At 36.5% G+C, this 11957-nt stretch overlaps 1 protein-coding gene across 1 annotated transcript; it reads right to left on the bottom strand.

Annotated features, from left to right (window-relative positions):
* Positions 1-2352: 2352 nt before the first annotated feature.
* Positions 2353-11150, bottom strand: LOC147535333 (uncharacterized). Its single transcript, XM_086650184.1, has 3 exons — positions 8078-11150; positions 7027-7097; positions 2353-4925 (listed from the first exon to the last, which is right to left on the bottom strand). Exons 1-3 carry the CDS (start codon positions 11104-11106, stop codon positions 2410-2412), a joined length of 5616 nt encoding a protein of 1871 aa, XP_086506310.1. The 5' UTR covers positions 11107-11150; the 3' UTR covers positions 2353-2409.
* Between the last annotated feature and the right edge of the window lie 807 nt (positions 11151-11957).

Here is an 11957-nt window from a genome sequence, read left to right as displayed (position 1 = left end):
AACCTTTGGCAGAAATTAGCTCCAAGAGCAGTTAGTTTCGAGAGAGACTTGGAAGGGATTCAAATTGAGTTACATGCAATGTTTCCTAACAACATGAGCACTAACATCATAAAAGCCAGAGCTCTCTTTTGGACAAAAAAAAAACCTATGGTGTGTTTGGACGAAGGAATCATGAATTCATGAGTCCTCTTAGACTTCACATCGAGTTATTTGATATTTTGCGTGAAATAGACACAAGGAGCCTGCTAAAGACTTGGATGATTGACTCCATACAATACATATTCGGGTCTGCCAAAGACTTGAGTATTGACTTCACATATACACAAAGGATGAAAGGACCGCCTAAACATCTGTATGTGATTCAAGTTGAGTTGCACGTAACATTTCGTAGCAAGATGAGCACTAACATCATAAAACCTCAAAGCTCTATGGACAAAAAAAACGTATGGTGTTTTGGACGAAGTAATCATTAATACAGGGATTCATTGATCCTTTGGGTTTATGATTTCACATATTCATGAGTCAATATGATTTTTTGTTTGATAATTCTGGAAACTTTTTATCTCCGTTGCTGATGAGACTCGACTTATTCTCCACCCTTGCAAGTACAGTATTCCATCTTTCGAAATCAACCAGCTACACAGAGTAAATGATCAATGTACGTAAGATATGAGAATTCCTTGTGATAGCATAGATAGCATTTCTTCAAAAAAAAAAAAATTCATAGTTAAATCTGAGTCACGATCTTGAACTGATTCTTAGATAGTCTTCTACACGACTTCGATAATTTTATCTTTCTGAGAATGTATTTGAGCATACCTTGGGAGAAAAATCTTCTGTGAGATAGATTGATGTAGAGTTTAGTGCAGATATTGTGAATGGAGGTTCAAGTTCTGTGTGCAAATTATCTTATACCACGAGCAATGCCTATAATGATTTTGATGCGTCTTCTCCATGATAATTTACACCCTTCACCGTCTGAAGAATATCGGTAATCTCAGAATCATGATTAAGTTGTGTATATGAAATGAATAGAAACAAAAGGACTTTCAGAGGAGGTGCTCATATAGCCACAAGAAGAGCAAATAGTAAGATGAAACCTACTATGCTTCCAGTTATCACTTCCAGAGCAAAGAGCCATGTAGGTTTTGGACTCAAGTGAGTGTCACCAGTGTTGGACTTCTAAATGTTTACCAGTCCTATGAACGAGAATCTCATTTGGTGTGTATTTATATCATTAACGTCTTGTCCATACAAGGTGATGTGTACAACGGTTGGACAATAGTTTTTTTTTTTGCAAGGTTGGACCATAGTTGAAAAGGAGGAACCCATTAACGACTGACGTTTATAACCAAAGAATCAACATCTAATACTTTCAGTCTTGTGAGATTGGCAAAGTGAGTTTCAGTCACAACAACACTTTCTAATAAGTATGTAGAGATTACAACAAGTATGCAAATCAATATGATCTCCATGATTAAGTAAAAGGAACTTGAAGAAAGATTTGTCTAGTCTCTTGAGGGATTATTATAGAGTTATTAAGGAAGACACCATATTTGACCATAAAAACACATTGGACCATAACCAAGTTAAATTCCTAGATAGTGCTATATAAAGATTTGCTATAGGACTTCACATAAAACTATTTTATATGACATAGACGCAAGGGACCTACTAAAGACTTCGACAATTGACTCTATATATTATAGACATAAGGGGTCTCCTAAAGACTTCATTAGTGACCTTGCGTACACACAAGAGACCACATAAACATCCCTTCGCGTTTTGTTTACGGTTAAAGATTCAATCATGCTTGAAACAACGATAGCATTACTTGTAAATTGTAATAGTCTCACATCGCTTGGTAAAGTGTCAAGAGCCTAGGTTATATGTGCGAGCTCAAACTTAGTACCTGTTGAGACCTAATGGGAGGTGTAGTGGAGCATTTGCTAGCCATTGGGTTTGGGTCTAGGTGACAAAAGTGGGAACAATAATGATATATGCTAAGACATGGGGCGTTACATTACTCGTAGGGAATTTCAACCCTTCAAATCTTCCAACTCTGGTTTCGCACACAAAGCTTCAAATCTCCATGACTGATACCCTATAAATACAATACAAAACCCCATAAGCAAATCCTTCCTCTTTCGCTGTGTGTTTCTCCATACGACTCGACCCGTTTAAACTTTGAAGTTGGGTACTTGATGTAATTTTCCCTGAGATTATTATATGACAAGTTTAAGTGACTCAAAAGACTTAAGTTCACCATGCTCTGAGGAATTTCCTGAATCCTGGCTAGATAAGTTTTCTCTTGAGGTTTGGAATTCGGCACCACATAAACTTGAGATATATATTATAACTATAAAGTGTATTATTACATTAAAGATAAAACTCATCGGTGCAAGACTACTATTTCTTCTTCTGCTTCAGACAAGGAGAGAGTTTGTATATTATATCATCCAAAAACCTAAAATAAGCATACCTCCAAGTCTTGTTCACCAATAAAACACCCCACAAACACCAAAAACCTACCACAAATCCTAATGGTAACCCCATATAAAACCACTTCATCTCAATCCAATCTTCCTCTTCATCCATTGATCCTTCACCGTCACCATTTGGTGCTTTTCGAGGTTCATCTTCATTGCAGTTCATGAGTGGACGACCACATAAGTCATGGTTCCCTGTATAGCTCAACTCGGAAAAACTTTGCAGTTGGGTACTTGATGGAATTGTCCCTGACAAGTTGTTATATGACAAGTTTAAGTAACTTACGAAAGTTAAATTTGCCAAGCTTTGAGGAATTGAACCCGATAATCTGTTGTTCGATAAATCAAGCGATTCAAGTGAGTTTAAATGACCAATTCCTTTTGGAATTCTTCCGGTAAAACTATTATTTGCTAAGTTCAATGTTTGCAGTCCGAACAGATAGGTTAGTTCTTCGGGGATCTCGCCATATAAATTGTTACTTGAAAGGTCGATACCAGCTACAAGTTTAAGCAAACTTTCTACGTATGCCATTTCCTTACCTTTGACCACAAAGTCTACTACGTTTTTGTCACTAATTAGAGTATAATTGAAATAAACACCAGAATTAGGGTGTTGGTTTGAAGCCATAGTACTAAAATTGCTAAAGCATTTTGGAATTGATCCGGACAGATTATTATGCCCCATATCCAATATTTGAAGTCTAATAAGGTAACAAAGTCGTCGAGGAATTTCACCATGGTACTTATTAGAATGTAGTCGGAGAACTCTGAGTTTATCCTTAAGGCTTTCTCCTATCCATGTTGGTATTGCACCTGTGAGTCTGTTCTCACCAAGATCGATTACCTTCAACTCCGTACAATTTTGCAATGAGGAAGGTAATTCTCCATTGAGTGAATTTTTTTGTAAATGCAACATTTCAAGTAGACGAAGAAAGCCCATAGAACTTGGAACATTCCCTGTTATGTTGTTGCTATGGAAACTTATAAAAAACAAAGATCTCCAGGGAGACCAACAATCAGGAAGAATTCCAGATAGTTGATTTTCTGAAAGATCCAGAAGTTCTAAGGAATTCATATCTTTTGCCGGATTACACAGCAAAATAGAAATAGGCCCCGAAAGGTAATTTCTGGAAAGATCAAGTACCCTGACATCAGAAGATATAAATGGCAAGTTACCTGTGAATCTGTTTGAGTTCAAGTAAATATAGGCAGCATTAACTGGATTACTTTTCGATAACACATTTGACAAGTCCCCCTCAAGTTGATTGTGCGATAAATTTAATGTGTATAATTCCGAAGTCATGTTCAAAAACCAACTAGGAATTGAACCAGATAATCGTGCATTCGATATGTCTATTTCTTCGAGGTATGTTTGTGTCCGTAACCATTCAGGAAATCGATCTCCTACTGAACAATTCCTCAGGAATACACTTAGAAGTAGAAAAGGAGGAACCCAGTCACGTGTCACGTTTAGAACCATAGAACTGATATGTAACCTTTCCAGTTTATTAAGATTGGTGAAGTGAGCTTCTGTTACATCACCTTCTAGCATGTTATTGGAGATCAGCAATGTATGTAAATTCGAGAGGTTCGAGAAACTTTGTGGCAAAACCCCATTTAACTTGTTATCTTCAAGATCTAACTCTCTCAAAAATGATAATCTTCCCAGTGACGTAGGAATTGAACCAGAAAATGAGTTACTTGAAAGATACAGTTCTTGCAGATTCTCAAGACTTCCCAATTCATCAGGTAATCGTCCAGAAATGAGATGATTATATCCCAAGTCTAACGTTTTCAATTTGTTCCCAAAACATCTAGATGATGAATTTCTAAATAATATTGATGATATATCTCCTTGAAGTTTGTTTCGAGACAAATTTAATACCTCCAAGTTGCAAAGATTTCCCAAGGTTTTTGGTATCTCCCCTTCCAACTCATTAAAACTCAAATCAAGATAATAAAGACTTGAAAGGTTACCGAGCTGAGGAGGAATATTGCCAGTAAAACCGCTACCTTCTAGATTAAGATAGCTTAAATTTTGAAGTGAACCGACGAAAGCTGGTATCTTAGTCCCCGTGAAATTGTTGAAACTCAAGTCTAAGTAATACAAATGTTTCAACTCCGACAGAGAAGAATTCAGTTCGCCACTCAACCGAAGACCGCCGCTAAGTTGAAGTTCAACAACATTACCGTCAGTTATGTTTTTGCAGATTACTCCGTTCCATGTGCAGCAATCGTTACCAACCCAAGACGAGATTGTATCGTAAGAATCACTAAGATTATGTTTGAAGTTCATAAGAGCTTCTCTCTCTCTCGGATTGCAAGCAGCATTAAACTTGATCATGTTTGATGAAAGAAAGGAAATAGCAGCCATTATCAATAATCTAATTATAAGCTCCATGTCTTCAAAGAAAGGACATGTACAATGATCCATTCCTTCATTTCACCATAGAGTTTAAATACAGTAAAGACTGGACGACATAGATATTTAGTGATAGGGACTAATGAAGACTTGGTCGTTGACTTCACACAAAGGTAATGTATTGAGAAGATTAGGCTGTGGGCTAATGAGTCAGATTGACCATATTTTTGCAGAAAGTAGCCAGCCAAATTAGAATATTGACCATATTTTTTCATTGTTAAGTGAAGAAAAATGTTATAAGACAAATTCAAGTGAGGAGAAAGAATATTTTTTCCCTTGCAACAAAAAAAAGTGAGGAGAAAGAACTATCTCCAAGAACAATTAGTTTCATGATAGATTTGGATGTGATTGAGAATTGCATGCAATTAATATGTGAACCAGACAAATCTACGATTGAACATGATTTTGATTCAGTATGATCCTTTGTTCATGTTCAAATTCAAGCTTCTGGTTTCATGGAGGAAGATGCTGGACTGACAATGGGAGAAGGATCCCGACCGACGGCCGATGGAAGTTTTTCGATCACTCTAGTCCGTGGTGAAGAAACGGTTACAAACTTTGACCCACTCAAAGTTAGTTACTGAACCAAGGGAACCGTATGGTGGTAATGGGTCATGAACTCATGATAGTGGTGGAACCACTAAAGTCACATAGAAACTAAAATGCCTCCTCCATAGGTAGTGGGCATAGGGTTACTTCTTTGTGCTTTGTTCTTTCTTTTAACTTCTTATTGTAATCCATCCTGGCTTTGCCTAATCAATGAAATTATCAGATTCCAAAAAAAAATATATATATATTTCCTAGCAAGATGAGCACTAACATCACAAAAGACAAAGCTCTTTGGACAAAAAAATAGTGTGGTGTTTTTTAACGAAAGCATCATTAATTTAGGAATTCATTGATTCTTGGGGTTCATGATTTCACTTATACACGAATTCTAAATGATATTTTATTGTTTGGCAATGGAAAAATATCCAAAGATTTATACCTATTTGAAAGATATCATTTTGAAGAAACATTTTTTTTTACGAAAACTATTTTTCCAAAAAATAAAAAAGTTTGGAAAAGAACGATTAATAAAAAAACACCTTTTGAAAAGAAAAAGGTTATGAGAAAGGAACTTTTGAAAAAACGCATTTCGAGAAAATACTTATTTTTGAAAAAGTACATTCTCGAAGAGAAATACTATTTGGAGCGAAGAGGGAAAAGCGAGCGATCAAATGGTTTTTGGAATCTCCCCTTCCAACTCATTAAAACTCAATTCAAGATAATAAAGACTTGAAAGGTTACCTAGCTGAGGAGGAACCTTGCCATCAAAATGGTTACCTTATAGACCAAGATACTGTAAATTCTGTAGTGAACCAAGCTGGTATCTGAATCACCATGAAATTAATCCAACCTAAGTCCAAGTGATACAAATGTTTTAACTACAACAGAGAAGGATTAAGTTCACCACTCAACCAAAACATAACTTTCAGTTTTATTTTCGCAGATTACTCCGTTCCCTTTAGAGCAATCATTACCAACCCAAGACGAGAGTTCATTTAAGGATTACTAAGATCATGCTTGAAGTTTATAAGAGCTTCTCTTATAAACATATTCTCATGACAATCAAGACTCGGGTGTTCACTTCATAAGAGCTTGGAGTTCATAAGAGCTTTTCTCTCTATCGGAGTACAGTGAAGATTATTATTTTTTTTTTGAATACTTTGATTAAATATATTGAAACGAAGCGATGAAGGGGATTACACTCGGCTAGAGTAGCCGAAAGAAAACAAGAAAAACAGGACAGAAAGACAATCACAAAAAACCACACCAAAAACACCACCCCAAAATGTCAGCCCAATAACAAATGGGCGAGGACGAAAACTAAACATTAAAGATAACTCAAAAAACTGTCCCACGACTCAACCATGCTAGTAAACGTATAAGTTTTGGCCCACCCATACGATCTGCTCCAGTGGTAAATAAGACATTTAGCCGCGAAGAAGATGTACTCTATCGACCGAATTTTGTCTCTGAAAATCCCATCGTTTCTAGCACTCCAAACTGCCCAAAGGATGGCTTTGGGTATTATGTTGAGAATGGCCTTCTTATGTTTACTTCCTTTGATACCTTTCCAGGCCACCATGAGATCTGTAATAGAACTAGGGAAACACCAGACAATCCCCACGCTACTCATGAAACTGTTCCACACTACTCATGAAACTGTTCCACAGTGAAGATTATTACAACAAGTAAGCAAATCAACCTGAGCAGTGAGCTCCATGATTAAGTGAAAGGAACTTAAAGAAAGATTTGTCTAGTCTCTGGAGGGGATTATTATAGAGTTGACTCAATAAAGAAGACACCATATTTGACCAAAAAACCAAATTAGACCATAACCAAATTAAATTCCTAGATAGTGTTATATAAAGATTTGCTATAAGACTTCACAGAAAGCTATTTGATATGAGATAGATGCAAGGGACCTACTAAAGACTTCGACGATTGACTCTATACGTATAAACATAAGGGGTCTCCTAAAGACTTGATTATTGACCTCACAAACACACAAGGGACCACCTAAACATCCGTTCGCGTTTTGTTTACGGCTAAAGATTCAATTATGCTTGAAAATAAGGATAACACTACTGGTAATTAATAATTCCAAGTCACTTGGTAGAGTTTCAGTAGCTTAGGTTATACGTGCGAGCTCAAATGTAGTACCTGTAGAGACATTATGGGAGGGTAGTGGAGCATTTGCTAAAACCTAAGAGCAGTAGCCATTGGGTTTGGGTCTGGTGTCAAAAGTGGGGACAATGTCGATATCTCCTAAGGCATTGGGCGTTACATTACTCGTAGGAATTTCAACACTTCAAAACTTGCAACTCTGCTTTCCCACATAAGGACTACTATTTTTTGGATTAAAGATAAACTCATCAGTGCAAGACTACTATTTTTTCTTCTGCTAGACAGAAGTACACAATCTATATATTATGCTTGTAGGAGTTGCTTTCCGTGGACTACGAAGCTGAAGTAACAGATTGTGTCCTGAATATATTCCTTGTCAATCCTTGATATGCATACATGTAAATAGTAGTATTACATTTAACTCTCCTTGTTCAGTTATACTAAAGCAGAGTTTATTATTAGATCAAAGATAAACTGATCGGTGCAAGACCACTACTTTTTCTTCTGCTTAAGACAAGTACATAAACTATATATTATATCATCTAAGAACCTCAAATAAGCATACCTCCAAGACTTGCTCACTAACAAAACACCAAACAAACACCAAAACCCTACCACAAATCCAAATGGTAGCCCCATATAAAACCATTTCATCTCAATCCAATCTTCATCTTCGTCGTCGCCATTTGGTGTTTTTCGAGGTTGTTGTTCATCTTCATTGCAGTTCTTGAGTGGAAGACCACATAAGTCATAGTTCCCGATATAGCTGAACTCTGAAAAGCTTTGCAGTTGGGTGCCCGAAGGAATGCCCCCTGACAAGTTGTTATATGACAAGTTCAAGTAACTAAGAAAAGTTAAGTTCACCATGCTTTGAGGGATTGAACCCGATAGTTTGTTGTTCGACAGATCAAGCGATTCAAGTGAACTTAATAGACCAATTTTATTTGGGATCTTTCCTGTAAATCGGTTATTCCCTAAGTTCAGAATTTGCAAGTCGTAGAGATATGTCAGTTCTTCTGGGATCTCTCCATATAAATTGTTACTTGAAAGGTCGATAGCAGCAACAAGTTTAAGCAAACTTTGTCCATAGACCATATCTTTACCTTTAACTACAAAGTCTACTGTATACTCAGTATTTGGCACATAATATAACGGAAAAGCGTCTGAGTAACGTTTAGAAGCCATTGTACTAAAATTGCTAAAGCATTTTGGAATTGATCCGAACAGATTGTTATGACCCAGATCCATTATTTGAAGCTTAGTGAGGTAACACAGTTTTCGAGGAATTTCACTATTAAACTCGTTAGAACGTAGTCGAAGAACAGTAAGTGTGGTAAGGCTTTCTCCTAACCAGGAAGGTATATGACCCGTAAGTCTATTCTCACCAACATCAATGATACTCAACAGAGTACAGTTTCGCAACGAGGAAGGGAATTCTCCACTGAGAGAATTGTTTTGCAAACGCAATGCGTGAAGTTGAAGCAGAAACCCCATAGAACTTGGAATCTTTCCTGTGATGTTGTTGCTATGGAGATATATAAATGCCAAAGATCTCCAATAAAACCAACAATCAGGAAGTTCTCCAGATAGGTGATTTTCTGAAAGATCAAGAAGGATTAAGGAATACGTGTTTGGATAACAAAGTAATTTGGAAATGGGTCCTGAAAAGGTATTCTTCGAAAGATCAAGCTCATAAACGGGAGAAGATATACGCGGTAAGTTACCAGTGAATCGGTTTGAGTTCATGTCAACTATACCATGGAAGTCTCTCATCGAGAACATATTCGGTAACTCCCCTTCAATTTGATTGTGTGATATATTTAAACAGTGTAATTGGGAAGTCATGTTCGAAAACCAACTAGGAACTGAACCAGATATTCCAGCATAAGATACGTCTACTTCTGTAAGACTTTTTTGCGTTTGTAACCATTCAGGAAATCGTTTTCCTACTGAACAATTTCTCAGAGACGCTTTTTGGAGTTGAAAAGGAGGAACCCAGTCATGGCTCACGTTTAGAACCAAAGAATCGATATCTAATACTTTCAGTCTTGTGAGATTATCTAAGTTAGCTTCAGTCAGAAAACCTTCTAATGAGATATACAATTCTTGTAAACTCGAGAGGTTCCTGAAACTTTCTGGCAAACACCCATTTAACTTGTTATTGCTAAGATCTAACTTTGTCAACAATGACAATCTTCCTAGTGACATAGGAATTGAACCAGAAAATGAGTTACCTGCAAGAGACAGTTCTTCCAGATTCTCAAGGGTTCCCAATTCATCTGGTAATCGGCCCGAAAGTAGATTATCTTTCAAGTTTAACGATTTCAATTTGTTCGTATAACATCTAGATGAATTTGTAAATGATCTTGATGATATTTCTCCTTGAAGATTGTTAGAAGTCAAATATAATACCTCCAAGTTGCAAAGATTTCCCAAGGTTCTTGGTATCTGCCCTTCTAGCATGGTACTGGTGATCCACAATTTTTCTAAACTAGAGAGGTTCCCGAAAGTTTCGGGCAAAGGCCCATTTAAATTGTTATCGCTAAGATCTAACACTCTCAAGAATGACAATCTTCCTAGAGACGTAGGAATTGAACCAGAAAATGAGTTATGTGTAAGAGACAGTTCTTCCAGATTATGAAGGGTTCCCAATTCATCGGGTAATGGGCCAGAAAGTTGATTATAATCCAACTGTAACGATTTCAATTTGTTTGCAGAACATCTAGATGAATTTGTAAATAATCTCGATAGCTCTCCTTGAAGGTTGTTATCAAACAAATGTAATACCTCCAAGTTGCAAAGATGTCCCAAGGTTCTTGGTATCTCCCCCTCCAACTTATTATAACTCAAATCAAGATAATAAAGACTTGAAAGGTTATCGAGCTGAGGAGGAACCTTACCAGTAAAACCGTTATCGGATAGATCAAGATACGTTAAATTCTTAAGTGAACCCAAGAACGCTGGTATCTCTCCTTCAAGAATGTTATAAGTCAAATTTAATACCTCCAAGTTGCAAAGATTTCCCAAAGTTTTTGGTATCTCCCCTTCCAAAGTATTAAAACTCAAATCAAGATAATAAAGACTTGAAAGGTTACCTAGCTGGGGAGGGACCTTACCAGCAGAAGCAATAGTGGATAGACCAAGATACTGTAAATTCTGAAGGGAACCCAAGAAAGCTGGTATCTGTTTGAAATTGTTATTACTCAAGTCTAAATAATACAAATGTTTCAATTCCAAAATAGAAGAATTCAGTTCGCCACTCAACCCAAAATCTCTAAGTTTAAGTTGAACAACATCACCGTCAGTTATGTTTTCGCAGAATACTCCTTTCCATTTACAGCAATCATTACCAACAACCCAAGACGACGAGAGATAATCGTAAGGATCTATCAGATTATGTTTGAAGTTTAAAAGAGCTTCTCTGTCTCTTGGATTGCAAGCAGCACTAAACTTGATCATGTTTGATGAAGACAACAGAAAGGAAATAGCAGCCATTATCAATAATCTAATTGTAAACTCCATGATGATTTAATTAGTTAAACAAGGACATCTGGACATGTTCAATGTCTATAGATCAAAGTAAAGTGTTTTTTTTATATTAGATAGTCTTACTAGTTAATGGTTTTGAAATCATATGATAATTGACTTTAGATACACAGAATGGACCCACTAAAGACCCTTTTTTCTGTTGCAAAGACCTACTAATTAAGACTTTACATAAACATATTCTCATGACTGGACCAATGAAGACTCCGTCGTTCACTTCACGCCAAGGTAATGTATTCATCAACCTTCTAGTCTCTTTGGAACCTACTACACCTATAATTTATCCGTGTAACAGAGATTGAAACGAGGGTTATCGATAAATTAGTCTCTTACGAACTATAATTAATTTTATGTTTGTTTGTCGCAAAGTAATTATGTTACAAGACAAGTTCAACTGTTCAAGTTCAACTATAATTTTTACTCATCTAAGTCTTCTTGACCAAAACCAACTTAGAACATAATCGGAATCAAACCAATTATAAATCCCCACCAGTTTATATTATACTCATATTAGGTACAGAAAGACATGGTCTGAGGAAGAATTTCTGCCTTTTTTCTGTTGTTTTCTCTGAGTTTAAGTTTAAATTCCGAAACGTAAGATCATCGTAAATTCTCAAGAACCCTAATGGTAGCACCATATAGAACCATTTCATCTCAATCCAGTCTTCATCTTCTTCGTCCTCCATTGATCCTTCACTGTCACCATTTGGTGCTTTTTGAGGTTGTCCATCTTTGTCATATTTTTTTTCAGTGGAGGGCCACATAGATCGTTGTTCCCAATAACAAGTTGTTATATGTCAAGTTCAAGTAACTTATGGAAGTTAAAT

The sequence above is a fragment of the Eschscholzia californica genome, unplaced genomic scaffold, assembly GCF_041429995.1.
Source record: "Eschscholzia californica isolate CP2 unplaced genomic scaffold, dmEscCali1.0.p SCAF_6, whole genome shotgun sequence".
Taxonomy (NCBI): Eukaryota; Viridiplantae; Streptophyta; class Magnoliopsida; order Ranunculales; family Papaveraceae; genus Eschscholzia; species Eschscholzia californica.
Note: the sequence above shows the minus strand (reverse complement) of the source record. Positions and strands in the feature narration are given on the sequence as shown.